The sequence below is a fragment of the Cucurbita pepo genome, unplaced genomic scaffold (assembly GCF_002806865.2).
Source record: "Cucurbita pepo subsp. pepo cultivar mu-cu-16 unplaced genomic scaffold, ASM280686v2 Cp4.1_scaffold000102, whole genome shotgun sequence".
Lineage (NCBI taxonomy): Eukaryota > Viridiplantae > Streptophyta > Magnoliopsida > Cucurbitales > Cucurbitaceae > Cucurbita > Cucurbita pepo.
In genome coordinates, this window is record NW_019646432.1 from 296,960 (window position 1) to 319,878 (window position 22,919).

Sequence of the window (22,919 nt, forward strand, 5' to 3'; positions counted from 1 at the left end):
TTTTTAAGTAGACAACAACATTATAATACAGGATAAGCTAGAAACGATATATTGGATACAAAACACACCCAAATATAAGCCTCCTACTTGGATTATTTTTGTATGATGGCTAAGGTAGAGCCCCTAGAATAGACATTAGACACTTTAAGTCATTGACCCAAATGAGGCAACATGTTGTGCAAGAAGAACCTTGGAAGCCCTACTTTGTTGCCTGTTTTCTCTACATCTTTTTCTATTTGTTGTCTGTACTCTCTGTAGCTGAATTGCCTGTAAATGCTTGGCTTTGTGCAACTCTCAATCATCACATCATCAGATGGGCTATAGAAATATGCGAATGAAAATCTTTCCACTGCTTCAGAAGCAACCACTCTGTGTTTGAGGCTCCTAAATGCATCATTGCTCACAACCTGCATCACGTTTTCAGCAAAGATGACTCTCCTAAGAAAGGTTGGTGCTGTGTTTATGTTGTTTCTTTTCCTATATTCTTGAGAGGAATCAATGTTCAAATTTAGATCTTATAACCTTACAATTTGGTTGATTGAAATCATATATGAAGCGTATAGAAGATCTTATTCTAGACTGGACAAGTACGTAGAGATTCTCAAGGGAGTTAAGAACATCTCCATTGGTATGAAACCTTTTCGGGAAACTAAAAACAAAGCAAGGAGAGTTTTTGCTCAAAGTGGATAATATCATGCTATTGTGGATGGTCATGGTTCCTAACATGATATCAGAGTCATGCCCTTAACTTAGCAATGTCAATAGAATTCTCATATGTCGAACAAAGAATTTGTGAGTCTCGAACGTGTAGTAAAAAATGACTTGAGTGCAAACAAATGGTATATTTTGTTTGAGGGTTCTAGAGAAGGAGTTGAGTCTCGATAAAGGACAGATTGTTCGAGAGCTCCAAAAATATCAGGGGAAGGGAGGATGGCTAAAAATTATTGGGAGGAGTAGTTTCATATTGACTAATTAAGAGAAAAATGGTAGATTTATAAGTAAGGAACACAAATTCTATTAGTACGAGACATTTTGAAGAAACAAAAAACAAACACATGTATGAGAAGTTTTAATCAAAGTAGATAATATGATACTATTGTGGATAATCGTGATTCTTAATACAATAAACATCCCCGAACAAGACATAAGTGTAGGGCTTAAAATCATTACAAATCTATCTTTAAATGATTTTGTTACTTTATAGTCTTTTCTTTCTTGAAACCAAGTATGTTTTCCTAACAATTTGTTGTTTTGGCTTTTAAAACCCTCGACAACTCTTTCAAAGCTATCAATCAACTCGAGTATAATTCAAATGATTGTGATATCAACTACAAATAGATCTCTTTAATCGTACATTTTGAATTCAAATGTTTCACTTAAAAAAACCTAACCACTGAAATCATTTCGAACAATTAAACTACTACTAAACCGAAATAATGGATCCATTTAATGTTATATATATGTATATATTTAACACTCTAAAAACCTTCTAATTTCCTATCTATGAACAGCATCCAAACCCAAAATCTGAGAAAAGTTGAGATGAAAAAAAAGGGGGAAAGAGAGAGAAAAGTGAGGACCTGAAATAAGTCACCGATGTTGACAAGCAAAGCTTTTGGGTTTGGTTTAACAGCAAACCATTTTCCATCTTTCATGAGCTGCAGCCCACTGACTTGAGCTTGGTAGAGTATTGTGAGATAATCGCTATCTGTGTGAGGAATGAGGCCATACACTTGAGATGCAAATGGGCAAGGTGGGTATCTATTCAATCGAAAGCTGCTCCTTCCTTTCTCACACCTTTCCTTGAAATAGCTCGCTTTTATGCCCAAACTTTGCCCTAAAATCTCCGCTATGCTCTCTGCTAACCTCCCAAACTTCTTCACCACTGCTTCCATTGTGGGTCTGTCAAGTAATGTGAAGCACACAAAAAGATGAGGAAAAATGGGAACTCTTTCTTTTTGTCATGTTATTGCCAAACAAACCATATCTGAGGAGCAATAATGGAAGAAAAGAAGAGGAGTAAGTAAGAGCCAAAAAAATGAATGTTTTGAGCTCCAAAATGAAGATAAGATAAGGGAGGGAGGGTGTGCCCCCACGGGGCTAACAAACGTGTTCATGTGATGCTCATGTGATGGGGTGATGTCAAACTAAGAGTATTCATGCACTCCCTGGTGCTGTGGAAGCACCCCTCGCAGGTACTTCACATGCCCTTTCAGCCCATGTGGGGTACCCTACAAACATATTATCTATGTGTGTATATGCTTCTTCACACCTCCCCACACTGACCCATCTCATCCACCCAATAAACCTCTACTCATGTGCGTAATTGAAGAGAGAGAAAAACAAGTACTACACAAATATTTCAAATTTCGTTCCTTTTTAGTTACTCTAATAAACGATCCAATTTGCAAATCTCTAAATCACTTAATGCCAACAAATTTGGTAAGGACCCAGGTCCACCGCTAGCGGGCTTTCCTTTTCGGACTTCCCCTCTAGGCTTTAAAACGCGTCTTCTAAAGGAAGGTTTTCACTCGCTTATAAAGAGAGTTTTGTTCTCCTCCCCAACCAATATGGAACATCACAATCCACCCCTCTTCGGGGTCCAGTGACCTTACTGGCACACCGCCTCGTGTCTACCCCTTTAGAGAATAGCGAGAAGGCTGGCACATCGTCCGGTGTCTGGCTCTGATACCATTTGTAACAACCCAGATCCACCGCTAGCAGATATTGTTCTCTTTAGGCTTTCCCTTCCGGGCTTTCTCTTAAGGCTTTAAAATGCGTCTCCTAGGGGAAGGTTTCCACTCGCTTATAAAGAGTGTTTTGTTCTCCTCCCCAACCAATGTGAGACATCACACATTTATAGTTATATTTTAACAAATTTAGTGAATAACTTGTCAGGCTCAAATTTGGATTGAATTGAGGAACGAAAATAGTCAATTTTAAAAGTACCTATAATTTACATTTTGAAACTACAAACAAAAACAAATCCATGTGGAAGATTTATGAACAAAAAGAAAAGTTATAAGTATAGAGACTAAAACATATTTAAACGAAAATTTATTTGAGTACAAGGTGTTTTGATTTGTTATCTTAAACAACGTATAGGAGTTCAAACGTATTACTTTTAAAGATCAGTTCAAACTTATCGAATAAAAAGACAAGAACAATAATGAAAACTTTTCAAACCCAAAAGTAAAAATAAAAAAATAAAAAAAAAACCTTTTGTAATTAATGTTTTTGTAATTCAAAATGAGCTGTATGGAGGTACTTTTCTTGTGTTGGTACTTGCATGAAGACATTGAATTCAAAACCAGGGAAGCAAGTGAAAAAGGTGAAAAACAATGAGAACACACAGATATTTATTTACTTTTTTTGAAGTAAAAGAAGTCTCTTCTCTGATAATATACCACAAGTAAAAGCCATCCAAAGACTTTGAGGCACTCATTTTCTAATACTCACTTTTGAGATTGGACACATTCTCATCTTTTAGGGTTTACATTAACCCTTGTTTTGTAGAACATTCAAGAGTTCTTGAGAACAACAAACATTTTTAAATAATGTTCCAACACATTTGGTCCCTAATCTCTTTATGGGTTAATTTCAACAATATTTTTCATAGTATTCTCTAAATCAATACAAAATCTAAAGCATTAACACTAAACTCTTACATTTTAAAAGTTTATAAGACTAAATTATTACAAATCTAACTACAAAAGACTAAATTTTCAATTTAACGAAGGTTTAGAGACCAAATTTATATTTTTTTTCCCCCAAACAATACTCAAAATTTACCTAGAATACTCATATTAACAAATATACAGCACATTTATAGGCTTTTTCTCCCAATTGTTTGTGTATACCCACATACTTCTTCATGATGCCAATAACTTGATATTATATTACTACAGAATCTTGTGCTTTTAGCCACACATTTTTTCTTCTTCATAATGCACTATTCTATATATATATTATAGAATCTTGTACTTGAACTTAGATTAAAGAGTTAAGAGCCCTTAATTGTGTAATTTAACTTAATGATTAAGCCTAATCTAACTCTTCTTCTTTGTGGCACAAGAGGAGGATATTTCCAAGCTAACTTTCACACTTAATTAAGAAAAACCCTAATCTTAGATTGATTATGCGTTTGTTTTTAATGATATAAACAAGAAAAAAAATTTGAAAATTAAAAAATTTAGAAGAAGAAGAATCCATAATGAAAGTAGAAAGGTAAAATTGAAAGAATTAGGGTGGTTATACCTGAGGGTGACATGCTCCTCCAAGTTTGAAACCTCCAAAACAGCCATATGAAAAGCTTCAGACCAAGAGATTTGACTTGGAGACATAGCCACTGGGTTACCCCATCGGTAAGTTCCAGCCAAATTAAGAACATTGCTCAAACTTTTCTTTGCAAATGGTTGATTGAACACTTTTTTTTGCTCATACATCATGCCCTTCAATACCCTCTCTGGAACCCCATGATTGAGCACTTGAAAAAAACCCCAATTCCTAGCAGCTTCAACCATCTCACTTATGCACTTCTCCCTCTCTGAATTCCCCATTTTTAGAAGCCCTAAATCAATCACTGGTAGCTCTTCTTCTTCCTCACATTCCTCCACTACTTCCCTCTCTTCTTCTTCCCCTACCCATCTCCCATTTTTACTCTCACTTTCCCCTTTCATCAGCGCATAGTACCTTACTTGTAATGGCGGTTCAATTTCCATACTCATATTTCTCACCTCCTCTTTTAACCAAGGATGGAATGCAAGGCATTGGTTCCAACCAAATGATCTCTTTTATAAACCCCATCAAGTTTGGAACCATTATTATATTATGCTGTGAATCTAAATTTGTGTAAAGGGTGGAATCATAAATTTTGTGATTGAAAATTCTATGGCTGAGTGAAGAACACGCGTTTGAGTGTGTCATCAGAGAAAAAAAAAAAAAAAAAAAAATTGTGCAAGAGAGAAGAACGTACTTCAAATGGTTAGACAAATTATGAACAGATATATGTTTGTCAAAAAAGAGCCAATCTCGCCGTATCCGAACTCGGGTTTTCTTTTAATTTTGTTCACCAAAATGTACCGCCTAACCAAACTTGATACCAATTTGCAAGACATAATGCAAATTACAAGACCAAAATGACTATTGGGACACCCAAAGGCCTTTTACTCGTACACCCCTCACGATATAAAGACGATATGAGATGACAAATTCGAGAATCTATTTGACATTTATGATTGATATTTGGTTAAATGTTTGGATGGAAAATTGAGGCATTAAGGTTGAAATGTAGAAGTCGGCAATGAATTATACACTATTCCATCGATATTTTAGTGGAAATCTGATTGTGTGGAAGTCGGCACATTTAAGTTTGATGTGAAGTGAGAATATGCATGGATACATAGGTAGGCCTCAACCGACCCTAAAAGAAAACAAATGATAATAATAACAATGTTTGTGAAAAGGTACCCATCATTTTCCAATGTCCATCATCTCAAAAAGTTATCGAAATTCTTCCCAACTGTGCAATACCCATGTCGGCTTCCAAATAAAACAAAACAAAATAAATTTTTTCTTTAATTGCTAAAGATAAGACAACAGTAAACAAATCAATCATAGTAAAAAATCGAAACGAAAACAATACAAAACATATATTTTTCAAGTTATCTGTAAACAACGAACATACAAAAGGGTATAAATTACAACCCATAAAAATATAGACTACATTGATGTCTCAGGTCGACACCCCTCTGTGATAGTGTAGCTCTTGATCACCTGAAGGAGAAAGAAGTGAGTATCAAATTCCTAATAGATTTTCATGAGGTTTTTTCTCTAATCTTTAGGAAGTTTGGTCTTAATCCTTTGGAACTTATGGGTAGGTGTTGAAGTTCCTAAAACAACCATCATGATGAGTCAATACCTGTGTAGTCCCATTTTTACTCATTTTTGCTCACAGTAAATGTACTCACCTCACCTCTACGTGTATAGTTCCAAGTCTCTTCCAAGACTGATTTAGGGAAGGAAAAATTAGGAGAAAAAAACAAACGAAAGATAGCAGATTTTGAGAGAAAAGTTATCAGTAATTTAGATCTCTTTCTCTTTTATTGCAAGAGAGAGAAAAGTTATCTTACATATCTTTTTCAATTATTTAGATTTTTAGATATCTCAAGTAAAATCAAAATTGATTGAAAATAGCTTTTGTCAATTGCATCTAAATTGGATCATCATTTATGGGAGAGAGAAAAAAATCATAATTGATTGATGCATGACATTTTTACTAAAGAAAAATTAGAATAGATTGAAAATGGTTCTCTAATTAGATAGTCATGTTAGGAAAGAGAGAAAAACAAAATTGATTGAAAATTGTTTTATAATTGCATAGTCATTTGTAGGAAAGAAAAAAAAAATACAAAGAGAAGAGAAATAAAGTGGTACAAAGAGAGAAAGAAAATGGAAGAGGTGAGAAATTATTATTATTTGTACTACACAATATTATATTATAACAAACTATAGTTGGATGGAATGATTCCAGCCGCATGAAATAATATTGACATATTTTCAATTTAAGTTTGACTGTCGAGCAAAAATTTAGAGACAATGAATACGTGGAATTCGATTTTTACTAAGACCGTTTTAGAGCCGTACTTCACATTTTTAGTTGGATTATTAATTAAAATGTGAAATACTAACGAAAGGTGACAAACGGTGCAATATGAAGCGAACTCCAGCAAACTTTGGAGCAGCTCTCCAGGAACGGGAGCTTACGTTAATTAAATTAGGGAATACTTCGGCTAAGGCCAATAAAGTAAGTGATCTTACTATAGGATAGGCTAAAGATTGTTTGAATTATGATGATGTATGAGTATGACGTTGTGTTGTGATGTATGTTAAATGTACGTTATTTATGTTTGATGCATGATGTACATGTTATATTTGATGCACTTAATGGCTTCTATGATGAGTATGATGTATGCATGACGATGTTATTAACATGATGATGTTTTCCATGTTGAACATGTCTTATGATGTTGTTTGCCATATTGCATCATGTCATGAGATCGACATAAGACACAACCCTAAGAGTATGAAAATGATATTAATGTAAATATCCACGAGCACGTGTTACATAGTGTAACCAAGAGATGAGGCTAGAGGGTTGTGTCAGAAGAGATGTATATTTGAACTTAGACAGACCTCATGCATATTATATGTTCATAAGCATAGGGCTACTTCCCCTAGAGATGATGAGTACGGACGCGCACCGTATGATGAGCTCGAATGCGCACAAATGTGAATGCACACAAATGAGGGTGTTCATGAGGCGCATGACACTATGGGGTTCCGCTGACCTCCGGACGTCGCTACAGATTAGCTTGACCAGAGGGTCCAGGGGGTGTGCGAGCGCCCTGGGGATTCACACTCGCACGTGTGAGTCGCGTGTAGGGAAGTACTACACATCCAATTTATCAGAGATTGGAGGCCACCCTTAAAGATGATTAGAGATAGGTCCCTAATTCATGATTGCATGTGTTTGCATTAGTATGGCCCCTATAGTGGGGTCACTTACTGAGTATTTCTTCGAAATACTTAGGCCGTGTGCCATATTGTTTTTCAGGTCAAGGCAAGGGGCCCATGTACGGTTCACGGCGACATCGTGATCAGAGATTGTGGCGCGTGCATAGTTGCATATTTAAAATTTCTAGTCTTGGTTAGGATAGGATGTTTGCATTTCATTTGTTTAAATTATTTAATTTGTAAATGTTTTATCTTATTTTGAACTCCAACATGATGTTTGAAACACGTAAAATCGGCAGTGTTTTCTAATGTTTTAACGTATTCTGAAGTTTTAAATTTTTCCGCTAATAAAGATGAGCATTCTTAGAGTTATATTCTGCATTAGAGATAAGCATGAGATGTTAGTGACGACTCTAGATATGTGGAAATTTAGGGTTGTTACAACCAGCCTTAACCCGTTTCTACACTTAATAAAAACTTTTGTCTTGACATAACTACTTATGTAGTCCCAAGTCTCTCTTTAAAACTGGTTAAATGGGATCGTTGCGTCAGCCTTGGCCTATTTCTACACTTAATAGAAGTTCTTGTCAAGAGCTAACTACCCGTGTAGTCTCAAGTCCCTCCTCAAGACCGGTTTATGGAATTATAGCATCAGCCTTGACTCGACCCTATACTCAATAATAACTCAAATGCCCTCAGGATTTTGCTAAGTTTCCTTAATCATATTTAGATGTCGTGGAGGTTTACCAAGTCCTTAGGAGCATCTAGGCGGTTTAAATCTCGTATCTCGTTTTTCAAGATGTTTGGGACTAACACCTTAGGGCTAATCCAACGTCTGGGTGCTCACAAATCTATACCTCTAATCGTTGCTCACCATCCTATGGTACCCAATCTACTAGAAACTATTGACCTAGGTCAACTCGAAAATTGCTCTAGCTCTATCGTCTTAAACTTAACTTTGTTCAAACATACTTTTCCATGGAGATATTCCTATTGATCACCTAAGCACAAAATAAATAACCTAGGAATATACAAGCAACTCAATGGGGGAGATAACATCCATCAATCATTTGGAGCAAGATCACAAATATCTCATCCTCCATTGTATCAAAGTAGAAAGCATTAAAATAGGCATGCAATTTAAATTCTTATCCAAGAGGCATTTTCATAATTTTTCATACATGCATAGTCAAAATTGCCCATTAGAGTCCTACAAACGCATATTTTAACCATCTAAGGTATGATATGCTTGCATGATTGCATGTCCTAGATATTCTTACAAGTATTACTTGCATTTATTCTGTGTGGCTACTTACGGGGTGAAATGTGTCACTTTGAGCTTGCTTTTTCACTTGTTGGAAGCTCCAAATTTCTTGAAAATTCACTGCTAGGTCTTGGTTCAAGTGAAATTGAGGTCAATATAGTAAACTGAACCATATATATACCCCTTAGGCAGTTCTTTGAAAATGTACTTTTTGTATTCTATGTTGAAGGCGCTATTAAATATGTACGAAAAATCGTCAGCTATGAATAAGGTGTATTTGATGCGGAAATTGTTCAATATACAAATGTTTGAAGGTGGATCTATTGCTAATCGTATTAATGAATTCAATATGATTGTAAGTAACTGAGTTCAATGGAAATTAATTTCAAAGATGAAATTAAAGCATTAATTTTGATGTCATCTTTACCCGAGTCGTAGGATATCGTTGTTGTCGCGATTAGCAGTTCCTAAGGATCTGAGAAACTGAAGTTTGATGAAATCCAAGATGTAGTTCTCAGCAAAAGTATTCACAAACAAGAAATTGAAGATTCATCTGGTAGTGATCTTAGTGTTGACCAAAGGGGAAGAAGTAAATCGAATGACCCAAATAAAATTTGATCAAAATCAAAGAACTGTGAAATTTTTTCAAATAAACCAAATGTAACGTGTTTGTGTTGTGGAGAAAAGGGTCATTTTCGGGCAAATTGTACAAGACCAAAGAGAAATTAGAATCACAAATTGAAAGATGATAATGATTCTATAAATTCAGCGAAAGACATTGGGAATGCTCTAATCTTCAACGTTGACATTTTGATTGAGTATTGAATTTTGGATTCAGGTGCATCTTTTTATTCGTCTCCAAATAAAGAGTTGTTTTGGAATTTCAAGTCTGAAAATTTCAAGAAGGCATATCTTGGGGACAACAAAACTTTGGAGATCGAAGGAAAGAGGGATGTCTACATAAAAAAATCGTGTAGAAAATTAGTGGACATGAAAGGATGTGAGTTATATTTCTGGTCTCAAGAAGAACTTGATCTCTATTGGTCAGTTAGATAGCAGAGGTTATGCAGTAGAGTTTGGGAAAATTTCAAGAAGGCATATCTTGGGGACAACAAAACTTTGGAGATCGAAGGAAAGAGGGATGTCTACATAAAAAAATCGTGTAGAAAATTAGTGGACATGAAAGGATGTGAGTTATATTTCTGGTCTCAAGAAGAACTTGATCTCTATTGGTCAGTTGGATAGCAGAGGTTATGCAGTAGAGTTTGGGAAGAGTTCATGGAGGATTGTGAAGGGTCCTGTGGTGGTAACACGTGGCACAAAATCTAGAACCCTATACACCACTTCAGGGTATATAAATATGGTTGCTGTTGTTGAGAGTGCTTCAAATTCAAGTCTATGGCATAATAGACTTGGACATATGAATGTTAAAAAAATGAAGATGCTGGCTGCGAAAAAAGTTTTAGAAGGTCTGAAATCTATTGATATGAGTCCTTGTGAGGGTTGCGTTATGGGCAAACAAAAACGAGTTAGGCTTCACAAATGCTACTAGAGAACTAAAGAAAATGGGGTTGAAAATGGTCCATATAGACATTTGGTGACCATCTCCAATTTCATCACTTGGTGGATCAAAGTTTTATGTCACCTTCATTGATGATTTCAACTGGAAGGTGTGGATTTATTTCCTGAAACAAAAGTCAGATGTGTGCCACATTCAAGAAGTGGAAAGCTGAAGTTGAAAATCAGACTCACTTGAAGATCAATTGCATGAGGTATGACAATAGATGAGAGTGGAAAGTTGGAATTCAAAGCATGTTGTGCAGTTGAGGGAATTAGATTAACGATGACAGTTCAAGTAAAACAAGACAAAATGGTGTTGCTAAAAAGATGAACAGGCAAGGAGTATGAGGATTTATTCTGGATTGCTAAAAACATTCTAGGTTGATGCTATAAATGCAACAGCCTACTTGATAAATAGAGGGTCGTCAGTACCCTTGGGGTTCAAGTTGCCAATAGAGGTATGAACAGGAAAAAAACTCAAGCATTCTCACTTTAGAACTTTTGGTTGCATTGCGTATGTTCGTGTTGATTAGAGAATATTGATAAGCTTGACGTTGAGGCTGTGAAGTGTTACTTCATAGGCTATGGTTCTGACATGTTTGGGTAAAAATTTTGTGATGTCAACAACAAAAGTGCCCCGAGACATTGTGACGTGACTTAAAATGTCATGTATAAGGATAAAGAGAAGAAAGGTTCCGGGACAATGAAGCAAGTGGGAGTTGAGGTTGAGTTGTCAAAAAATTCACCTAGTGATGTTGTGGCAGATACTCAAGTAACTACTGAGGAACTAGAGATGACTCAAGTGACACCTAAGCCGGTGTTTAGAAGATCATACAGAACTATCAGAGTACTAGTATGTACCTTCATTACACTATCTGTTGCTGACGGATGAAGAAGAACCAGAGCCCCTTCATATGCACTACAATTTGAGGGTACAATCAAGTGGGAGGAAGCGCCATGGATGATGAGTTGGATGTCTAGACTTTAGAATTGTGTTGCCCTTTCATCTACTAAGTCTGAGTACGTGGCAATAGCTGAAGCTGGAAAAAAGATGACATGGATGAAATATTATCTAGAAGAATTAGGTGAGAAGCAGAACTAGAAGATTCTTCATGTAGATAGTTAGAGTGTTATACAGTTGGTGAAAAACTTGGTTTATCAAAGACAAAATACATCAAAAGACGATACCATTTCACTCTCTGGTTAATAGAAAGCGGTGATGTGTTTCGAGAAGATAGATGGTGCAAAGAATCTAACAAACATATTGTTGATCGTCATTTAAGAATAAAATTTTGGTTGATTGGATCAATCTGTGGGAGAATTGTTGAGTTATGGAGTCTTCTTATTTATAGTTGACTCTCAATGGTTATTTATAGGAAAAAGATATATAAAAAATGACATATAAAGTAAAGGTCATATATAGTAAACAACTCTGTACAATAGAAGGGTATATTCGGGAGTAATTTGTCATGTATAATAAACCTAGACAATTATATATATATATATATATATATATATAGTAAAACTATGTATGGTAAATTGAATCATATATATCTGCTTTAAAGATGTATTCTCTTATATTCTCTTATTGTACATATATGAAGTCATCAATATAAACATTTAGCCAATATGATATGAACCAAGAGACATCAATCATACAATATACTTCAATGAAGATGTGAAGAAAAAGTTGTCAAAATTATCAAAAGATGTTTCAACTCATGCTACATTGAAGAAGAATGAAGTTTGATTGTTGTAAATTTTGGGTGGGTTACAATTTAGAGTAATTTAGAGTTATTGTATTTTAAGACTTGTTATTTAATTTCGGTTACATTTACATAATGGCTAATTATGGCCATAAAGTAGGAATGTTACAACTCTTGGAATACCTTGAGTAGTTTCATTTTTTAGGCTATATAAAGCCATGTATGTTGTATTTGTAAGGTAGACTTGGAAAATATAAAAAGAAGCATTTGTGCTTTTCTTTAGCCAATGGCTAAGTTTCTTTGCAATTCTATGTAGTTTAGGTTGCATGTAGAATCATTCAAGCTCGACATGATCAATCTTGCTTGTGGAGTGATTCGAATCTCAATCAAGTGTTCTTCTCTTGAGATATTTGATCAACAAGAATCATTCAAGCTAGACATGATCGATCTTGCTTGTGGAGTGATTCGAATCTCAAACAATGTTCTTGTCTTGAGATATTCGATCAACAAGGTAATCCGAATCTTATTCCCCTTGTATTGATTCCTTATCTTATCACAATATTCCTCAAATTTTCTCTTCTTATTCGATGTGTACAATTAAATCAAGTGTGTGGGTTCTTGTGCAATCCTATCCTGACTATCTAAGAGAGAATAGGATGAATCTGTTTACTAAAATTGAGAGAAGGAAAGAGGAAAGTCTATTAGAGAGTAATTTTTGGAGAGAGATTTCGGAGGGAGTGGCAAACGTTTTTTCTTTTTTCAATAAACTTGAGCAGTTACATAACTTTTTTCGGCCAAATATAAAAAATTAAAGTTTCTATAAATCATTTTCGATAACAAGTGGATACGAGGTTTTGTACACTAAGTCATTCTTTGGTAGATCAAAATACTAAGTTATTTTATAAATTACTCTATCCTCCCAAATTTCAATTTCATCCATCACCTAGGCGATATGAAAAACATGGTGCTACACATCGGGAGCCAAAATCATGTGTAGCATCTTGCTATCAAGCAAGACATCCCACCAACTAAGGCGAGGAAAATGTGAATTCATTATGTTATTCAAAGAAGGCATTCCACCAACTAAGGTGAGGAAAACATAAACTCATGACGTTTGAAAAGGTGGGAGGTATAGGGTGACTTAGATCAAGCAATGGGCTAGTCTAGGTCCATTTGGTGTAGTGGTTCTTAGCTATCACGCAAGTGTAATTATAAGCTTAGTTAGCGCCATACTTGTAGTAGGAGATACCATAGTGACTTGGTTTTGGGGTGGTTTCTCCGTGGACAATGTCACCTTAAATCGTTTTTTTAGTCTTCATCATTTACTCCCTTTTCTTTTAGCAGGTGCCTGTCTTCTTCATCGGGCTACATTGCATTAATATGGATCCAATCTATTGGGTGGCGTCGTATTTGGCTTATAGTCCTAGTTGTGCCATGTCATGGATGCATCCTTCTTGGCTGGCTATACTCTTAGAGATAAAACATAGGCCTCAAGTTAATGATTTAGATTCTGGAGAGTTCCTCGTAAAAGTCTGCACAACCTAAATATATGACGTTATACTTATTTATAATCGCTCTATTTCACAGCATGCTCATCAATTTCGTATCTGAATGTGTTAATCATGATTAAGTTATTCAAACCATCTTAAACATGTACTACGTCAAATTTAATGTCATCAGAGTTAGTACATCAAATTTAATATCATTCGGAGTTTCATTTTGATTATAAACCGTAGTAGAAGGTTTAATAAGGGCATTTTCATCCTTCTTACCTTTAACAATGGTTTAATCTCTAGGCCTGCTCATATTCCCTTCAAATTCAATATGTATTAGAGATTCCGAAGGTAAAGACAAACATGTAAATTTCATGTCAGCAGAATCTATTTTATGGGTGAAATTAATGAATTACTTAGTTTTTGGGTTGTATTAGGTAACTATCGAGTAAAATATTCATTTGAGGTATTTTCTTAGTGCTTCCAAGTCCTAATCTCTCATTATCACTTAATATTAAGTGAAAATTTAACGGACCTGACTAAGTGATCTCTATAAATAAAACTTGAGAAAAACTTGAGGTGACTACTTATTCGTTGGTCGTGTTTGAGAGCTCGATTGGTATCTTTTGGAGTTAATTCCTTGAGTTTTCTCGTGAGGGCTCCTTATTGAGTTGCCTTTCCAGAATTATGGCCAATTCTATAAGAACTAGTAAAAAATAGGGTTAACTTAGATAAAATTTAAGGGTAGTTTAGGAAAATCAAAGGGGTAATATGTTCAACTGAACTGAACTGGCCACGTCACCGTCTCCTCCCTTTGCTAACACTCTATGGGCATGAAACATCACTTTGCTAGCTCGTTATAGTGCTTATCGGATAGTGGTTTCTTCTTCAAAATATAGCCCTATCATAAATATAAAAAAAAAAAACTCCAAAATTTTGTTTCATCTAAAACCATGAATTGTAGGAGAAGATATCTCTCCAAAATTTACCTCTAGAATTTGACGGATAAATCTAGTCACGGGCCTAAAAACTCAACTCAATAAGAAACTTCCATAACCAAATTTGATGAATTTTTAGTTCTAGAAGAATACAAACCGAGCTCATGAATACAACAAAACTAGTAAGTAGCCACCTTAAATTTTTCTTAAAATATGACTTAATGGTACCCTCCAACGTTAATTTTTACATAATACTAAGTAAATATGAAAGATTTAGACTTAAACCACCCAAAGAGATTAAAATGAATATTTTACTTATAAAACCTAGAAACCATATAATTGATTAAATTGACTCATAAAAAAAAAAATCGGGTGAATATTAGACTCTAATTTTATGATGTATACTAAAATTTAAGGGAATATGAACGTTTTTAGGGCTTAAATTATTATTGATAAAAATGACGAAAATGCTCGAGTTAGGTCTCTTACTACATCTTATGGCCGAAATAAGCTCTTAAAATTAGATTGAGCATGCTTTGATCTAGGGCAATTATTAGTTAGTTAAATGTCGTGTGATTAAGTTGTGCACTCAACTGTTATGATTAACTTCTTAGAACCTGATCCGTGAACTTATAACCTATGCTTTAACTCTAAGAGTATAGCCAGCCAATTAGGCAGAATTCACAATATGACACAATAAGAACAACGAACCCGACATGCATCCTGATAGTTAAGTACCACCTCATGAGATAGACCTAGTCTAGACTTGTGAGGGCCTAAGTCATTCTAGACCTCCCTACCTTTTCAGTACACCATTATCTCATGATTCCTCACTTTAGTTGGTAGAATGTCTTGCCTCGATTGTGAGAATGATATGCATAACTTTGCTTCTCTAATGGGTAGCATATCATAATTTTAATGTCGATCATATGAAGCCATTCATCTTGATAATCACAAAATCGATTTATCCAGTCCAAGTCTCCAGCTTGATCGGAGTTCTTTTTACAACTTCTGAGATAGGTAGGGCAATCAGATTGATGGCTTTCATCTGTCTCCTATCTCGATGCCAATAGATGCTCAAGCATTTTACTTCGGTCTCCATCATAAAATTGTGGGTGGCTTTAGAAGTAACAATAATGTTCTTGGGCGCTATGTGGTTAGCCCGCACCTCATGGCTCTTTTATCTCTTGCACTCTCCTTTGAAGAGAAGATAAATACTTTAGGGCCCTTGTGCAGGAGTTTTCTATGTTTTCGATTAGCAATGAGTTGGATGAACTTGTCACAAATGGCAGAGGCTCACAGTAGTACCTTGTGAGTTGGCTGAACTTTACCATGCATGAACCTTATAACTATGATATGATGAGAGAAATTAGCAGAAATGAAATTTCCGAGACCTAAGAACTCAAGAAAAATTTCAATGGTTGGAGATTCAGATAGAACCAAGAACTAAGAACTTGAATTAGCTTATGTTAAACACCCTAAGTTGAGCTTAGGTAGAATGAGTAAACCTAGGTGTAGCCTAAGAAGAGTCTATACTTAACAAACTATCAAATGAGAATATGACACTGTACTAATCAACCAAGATCAATGATACTTAATAATGAATTATGAACTATCGTCAAGCTACTCACAAAATATATTTTATATATGATTTCATGCTACTTTAATTTTATTTCGATTGAGGCAGGATAGAGGGGTTGTGGCGAAGGTGCTCGCTCATGGAGCTTTTTTATATGTTTATGTGAACCCTTGACTTCTGTATTTCTGGATTCATGAACTATCTATGTTATGCTTTTTTTTGGGTTTGTGTCATCTTGTATATCAGTTGTATTTATATATATTGTTAACATTGTTTTAAATCTAAATTTTCTTTTAAATGCATGAGATTTTCAAATATTCTATGTCAAAAAATAAGTCGTTACCTTATAATTGGAACTTTGAGTTATGGCAATTCATTGGCCTTGGTTGATATCACTTGAGCTGAAAGAGCTCTGATAACAAGAAAAAGATAGATTCGAACTAACCTAGAGTGAGCCAAGATAGAGGTATTAGTTAGGGGCGTAGGGCCGTGAGTAGCATAGTTTAGAATTGAATTGTTCTTAACACAATGCATAATAGATACTGAGAAGGAGGATCCCTACTTAGATTGATTATGGCAGGAAGAGAGGGCAAATTGGGCTTGGGGTTCTCCTTATCATCAGATAACGACCTGTTTTTCTTTCCAACAACAAACAGATCAGAAAGGAGGTGTTAAAGAAGCTCATGACTCTCCTTTCACGGTAGATGTCAGTAATACAAAGATGTATCAGAACTTGAAGGTTTACTATTGCTGGGTCTATGAAAAGAGACATAGTAGAATATATGAGTAGATGTTTGACCTATAACCAATTTAAGACACTGAGGTAGAGGCCTTCAAGACTATTGCAACCCTTAATCAACACTGGAAGAAGTGGGAAGATTAGAGCGATAGGATTCCATCACAGGGTTTCCAAAGACGAGAAAAGGCTACACAATGATACAGGTAGTTATGATAGGCTGACTAAATCAATGCATTTCATTTTATCTATGTAACGGCTCAAACCCATTGCTAGCTGATGTTGTCCTCTTTGTACTTTCACTTTCGGGCCTACCCTTCAAATTTTTAAAATGTATCTGTTAGGGAGAGGTTTCCACACCCTTATAAAGAATGCTTGGTTTTTCTCCCCAACCAATGTAGAACCCTCAATCCACCCCCTTTCGGAGCCTAGTGTCATTGCTGGCACATCGCGTGGTATTTGGTTCTGATACCAATTGTAATGGCCTAATCCCACCGCTAACAGATATTGTTCTCTTTAGGCTTCCCTTTTGGGCTTCCCCTCTGTTGTGCACCGAAAGCGGAACAAATGTACTCACAACACCAATGAACGGAATTACACAAAGAGACACCAAGATACTTACATGGTTCGGAGAGAAGAAGTTCCCCTACATCCACGGGTAGAAACCAATCACCAATCAAACCAAGCGTTACAAGCGAATACCTCACTATCACACTGTATAGACTCTCACCAATATGTCACTCAAGAAATACAATGTGACACACAAAACATTCCCAAATCCCGATATCAAATTCCGATAGGACTAAATATGGTATGACTAAATCTAATTCAAATAACCAAATCAAATCTAATCTAAATAACCGAATCAAATCTAATCCAAATAACCAAATCAAATCAAAACTTATAACAATTTACAACACCCTCATGCTTTTTAAAACGTGTCTACTATGGGAGAAGTTTCCACACCCTTATAAAGAATGTTTCGTTCACCTCCCCAATTGATGTGGGATGTCACAATCCACCCCCTTCGGGGCCTAGCATCCTCACTGGCACTCATTCCCTTCTCCAATCGATGTGGGGCCGCCCAATCCACCCTACTTCCGGGCCCAGCGTCCTTGTTGGCACATTGCCTCGTGTCCACCCCCCTTTGGCACATCGTCCGGTGTTTGGCTCTTATACCATTTGTAATGGCTTATGCCCACTGCCAAGTCCTCTTTGAGCTTCCCTTTTCGGGCTTCCCTTCAAGGTTTTTAAAACGCGTCTACCAGGAAGAGGTTTCCTTCAAGGTTTCTATCAATTTAGCGATGAAAGTCCAAGTTGAACCTCAATGATGTTCCCAACACTTTCTGTAAACTCATCTTGATATAACTATGCCCACTTATCCATTTTGTACATAGACGGCGAGATTCCAAATTGGTTGGAGAGGAGAATGAAACATTTTTTTTTATAAGGGTGTTACTATTTATCATCTACGACTGAGATGCCTAATTCACTTCACATTTCTAGATGAGTTTACAGAAAGTGTTGGGAACATCATTGAGGTTCAACTTGGACTTTCATCGCTAAATTGATAGACCGACAAATAGAGAGGTTGAATCAGATTATGGAAGATATACTACAAGCCTATACCATAGATGTTGCTGGAATGAACATCTGCATCTTATAGAATTCATTTACAATTAGCTACCTTGTTGAATGCATTGCATAGATGGAGTTGTCGGTTGGTTGTATTCTAGGAGGTGGCACCAGTTGTTAAGCCTTGGATATGTGCAATTCACAAATGCAACCATACAAAAGATTAAGTTGAGAATACAGACTGCATGGGGCTAAGAGAATACATGTGTTCCTCAAGATAGCACTTATGAAAGAGGTGTGTCTGAAGTTCAAAAAAGACATAAGTTGAGCCCAAAATTTATAGAATCATTCAAGAGCTTGGAACAGATAGAGGCAATGGTCTACAAATTAGAGCTCTACCACCTACTCTAGCTTGCACGACGTATTTTATCATATCTATATTGAGGAAGTACGTGGCTGACTTTTCAAGTATATTTTTATTATTTTATTTATATGATTTTAATATTTAAGAGCTCATTTATTTATTTAGATTTTATGTTCCTAACATAAAATATCAATAAATTCTAATTTTAGTGTGCTGCTGAATTTCCAGCCGCCGACTCCCGTATAAAAAGAAGCTCCATTGATTTACTATGTCACAACAATGGCTCTGTTTCATTTTGGGTGGTTGGGAGCCAATCAAAGAATATATTTTTTAACAGCTCTAACTCAGCTTTTTGGTTGATATGCTCCTATCATTATTTACTTTTTTTTTTTTTTAATTTCAGATGCGTTTTTACCGTTCTTGAAGAAACGTTTAAGATTAATATGACTCATTTTCTATTAATTAAATTATTTAAAATTAAGTTTTGATTATATCTAGCAGACTTAAGTCAATCATATAAGAATCCAACCTAAAACAAAATAATAATAATAAGAAGAAGGTAATTGTAAAGATTAATTAAAAAGATTCTTTTTTTTTTTTTTTTTTTTTTTTTTTTTTTTTTTNCTCCTATCATTATTTACTTTTTTTTTTTTTTAATTTCAGATGCGTTTTTACCGTTCTTGAAGAAACGTTTAAGATTAATATGACTCATTTTCTATTAATTAAATTATTTAAAATTAAGTTTTGATTATATCTAGCAGACTTAAGTCAATCATATAAGAATCCAACCTAAAACAAAATAATAATAATAAGAAGAAGGTAATTGTAAAGATTAATTAAAAAGATTCTTTTTTTTTTTTTTTTTTTTTTTTNTATTATATATGAAAATCCAAAAAAAGCATGGCTAGATTTGCAAATTTATTTGTGTTTTCTTTTATATATATTTCACTAATAATAATAATAATTAATAAATAAAATCAAGAAAAATTGGGAAAGTCTGGACGGAGACTTTGTTGGAAGCAGAAGCGGGAGGCGTCCATCAACTCCGGACTTAATCTGAACATAAGAACACAAAATTCCATCTGATTGAGAGCGCCGTCGCCGTCGAAATCCCCTTCTCTCAACATGCTTCTCAGCTCCTCGTCGGAGTGATCTCCCAGCCCTAGCGCCGCCGCATTCCTCTTCAAGCTCTCCAAATTGATCACTCCCTTCTCAGGGTCCATCAGCAGATTGAATCCGTTGCAGAGTTCTCCGATCAGCCCCTCTCCCCCGAGCTTGCACGCCATCTCCGGCAGCCAATCTTCGAATCCGGACTCCGATTGGGGGATTTGGTTGTTTCCGGCCATTGAGATGGGTTTAGAGAGAAGTGGGGTTGGATTGATTTGGGTTGAGAATGGAAAGAAAGGGATTTTTATAATATAGAGAAAAGGGGAAGATGGGGTTTTCCAAGAAGGAGCGAAAGACAACTAAGGAGTACAGATAATGAAGGTTTGCAGACGGGGCATGTTCTGAGAAGGTCCTGAGGGTATAACCGTCTTTAAGAGTGGTTGATTTGGTCTCTGCGTGGAGTAGCAATAGCAGTGTGAGGTGACGAGTGCGATGATGCCAACATTCTGAAGTCGAGTCAATGAATGGGTTACCCACGGCCACACCACTTTAAGAGGAACTCGGTCATTGACTTGCTTCACTTTCCAATTTTGACCCTTTCAAAAACTACAATATTCCTATTCCCAATCAAGTGGTATGGGGTATATGCTCCATTCACATAGGCTCTCAACCCAAAGACCCCCAAGGTCATTGAACGGAGACAAGTACTCGGTCTCACCATCCTACTCGTTTACAATGTAATTGTGCAGTGCTTATTCTCACCTTCCAGTAAGTCTACGCCTCTGTTCAACAAAAAAATATTTTTGAAAATTGGGACAAAAAAGTTTTAGAAAGCGTCTGGGAATCAATTTTAAGAGCGTAATGTTCTAAGCTAAAAGAAAATAAGCAACAACCACACTTTCATAACGTATAACCTGGGTAGGAAGAATTAACAACAAGTTATATCTCTCTATACTATATTTTGAGGCATTTTCGTCTTGACAGATGTAGACATGATTTTGGCGAACTATCGTATACTATTGTATTGACATAACAAAAATAGTAAAGATAAACATGAAAGTAAGAAAAAGAGTTTGGAAAACGAATGCAGTCATAGGAAACACACCTTGGACAAGCATGATTGGAACATCTAACATGAGGCTATATGCAACATGCCTTGGACAAGCATGACCGTGATGCCCTCCTTCACTCAATTGGTTGACATCTCTATCAACTAACTCTTCATGAACTTAACAATGTATGGGAGATTGACTTGAGGTCTCTCGACGCGTTTTCACATGATCTCATCATTAAGGAGCCTATTCGAGTATGTGAGAAACTGTTGAAAATCTCTTATCGATTCATCGACAAGCCAGGATCCCTTCTACTTCCTTTGCGTTAGCATCCTTCTTTGTGATAGGATGTCGTATCACGCCATTGTGCTTTGTATCTTCCTGATCGGGATAGTAACGTTTCAAGTCACTGACATGGACAACAAAGTTAGTCCATATCTATGAGAGCAATTAGATCCTATATGATGTCTTCCTACTCTTTTGAATGACTTGGAAGGACCTATAGTATTTTCACACCAACTCTTGCAGCATTGTCTTATGGGGTCTCAACCCTCTATATTAATTCATGGATGGGCATTGCCTCAAGGCAGCATGCCGCTTCGTCGATCCTGATGGTTTTCGAAACAATCTCATTCATGCGTGATTTCAAAGTTCAATTCGGTTAGGAACTTCACGTAGGTAGAATAATTTATCTTCGATCTTTTCTAGTCAGTTAGCTTCAGACTTGCTCAGTTGTTTTGTAAATGACTTATTTGTAGGATTAGATTCAAGAAGCCAATTCGACTCTGACACCAACTATCATAATCGCACTCTGTCAGGATTCATAACATGATTGCGCAACACTCACTCTCACGGTTGAGTAAGTTAGCCAACTAGAATTTAAGTTGTCGTTGGCACAGGTGACACATGCTCAAGCCTCTACCCTAATTTCACATAAAATATTTTAGAAAACAGGGACAGATAAAGTTTTAGAAAGCATTTGGAAATCGTTTATAAGAAAGGAATATTACAGACTAAAAGCAAATAAAACAACATGTACAACTTTGACAGCATATAATTCAGATAGGAAGAATTGACAACTAATCACATCTGCATGTAATATATTTTGAGTCATTTTAGCATCGACAGGTGTAGATATGATTTTGGCGAACAATCATCACCCAGTATTGACATAACAAGACTAGTAAAGATATAATAACATAAAAGAAAGAAAAAATAGTCTTGTTATAGACGAGTGGCTGTAGACAACATGTGTTGGACGATGATTGGAACATTCAACACGCAATCACAAACATGTCTTATACTATGTGAGCCAAATTTGTGAACAATTAACAAAATCTTTACCATTCCTTCGTGGGTTTGGCTGAATATTATTAACAACTGTAAAATGTTTTTGGCACTTTGACATCTTAATGTTTGAAAAGACATGATTTGTTTTTACATACATTATACAAAAACAATTGAAGTTTCCCTTGAAATCCAAGTTTGAAAATAGTGTTTTAATTGTTTAATATTCAATTTAGTTGAAGTTTCAAATTTAGGTTGTGAAGACTTTAATTTTATTCCTTATAATGATTTTAATATTCTCCATATTCTTATCTTAGTCATTATTATATCACTAAATATCTGGCTAATACTGCATGAACATAGTTTATTAATCTTAAATTAAAATGTAAAAAAGTTGTATGAAACTAAATATGGTACCTCGTAGCTGAATCAGTCAAACAGGGTGGAACACCTTTAATTGGCTTCCTTATTGATACAAACAGTAATGAATATTCAGGTCAATAGTCTTCTCTCACATGCCGTTGAAACAGTCTTTTCTTTTTTTCTTCATTAATGAGGGTCGACTAAATATATTTTTCACATTTTTTAAATAAATATTTGAATGGATCGTAGAGAAAATATGAGAAAATAAGCCAAAAATCAAATGGTTATAAGGTTATTTGATTCAGATATAGTCAACCATATTTATTTTAATTTTGTTTCTTATTTTAATTTTGAAGGATGGTAATGGAGCAAAAATACTT

The 22,919-nt window shown here is 35.5% G+C and overlaps 2 protein-coding genes across 2 annotated transcripts; both read right to left on the reverse strand.

Moving 5' to 3' along the window:
• LOC111783812 (gibberellin 2-beta-dioxygenase 8-like) lies at positions 1-4,713 on the reverse strand. Its single transcript, XM_023664653.1, has 3 exons — positions 4,258-4,713; positions 1,581-1,902; positions 1-407 (listed from the first exon to the last, which is right to left on the reverse strand). Exons 1-3 carry the CDS (start codon positions 4,677-4,679, stop codon positions 150-152), a joined length of 1,002 nt encoding a protein of 333 aa, XP_023520421.1. The 5' UTR covers positions 4,680-4,713; the 3' UTR covers positions 1-149.
• Positions 4,714-19,641: 14,928 nt separating this feature from the next.
• On the reverse strand, positions 19,642-20,252 carry LOC111783832 (calcium-binding protein PBP1-like). Its single transcript, XM_023664679.1, has one exon. It carries the CDS (start codon positions 20,074-20,076, stop codon positions 19,708-19,710), a length of 369 nt encoding a protein of 122 aa, XP_023520447.1. The 5' UTR covers positions 20,077-20,252; the 3' UTR covers positions 19,642-19,707.
• Between the last annotated feature and the right edge of the window lie 2,667 nt (positions 20,253-22,919).

Bases quoted from the DNA above. Each gene is read 5' to 3' on its own strand.
- LOC111783812 (XM_023664653.1), bottom strand. From the start codon at position 4,679: ATGAAAGGGGAAAGTGAGAGTAAAAATGGGAGATGGGTAGGGGAAGAA. The intron at 1,903-4,257 runs GTATAACCACCC...ATTACTTGACAG, and splicing joins GAGGAGCATGTCACCCTCAG to ACCCACAATGGAAGCAGTGG. The intron at 408-1,580 runs GTCCTCACTTTT...AACGTGATGCAG, and splicing joins ACATCGGTGACTTATTTCAG to GTTGTGAGCAATGATGCATT.
- LOC111783832 (XM_023664679.1), bottom strand. From the start codon at position 20,076: ATGGCCGGAAACAACCAAATCCCCCAATCGGAGTCCGGATTCGAAGAT.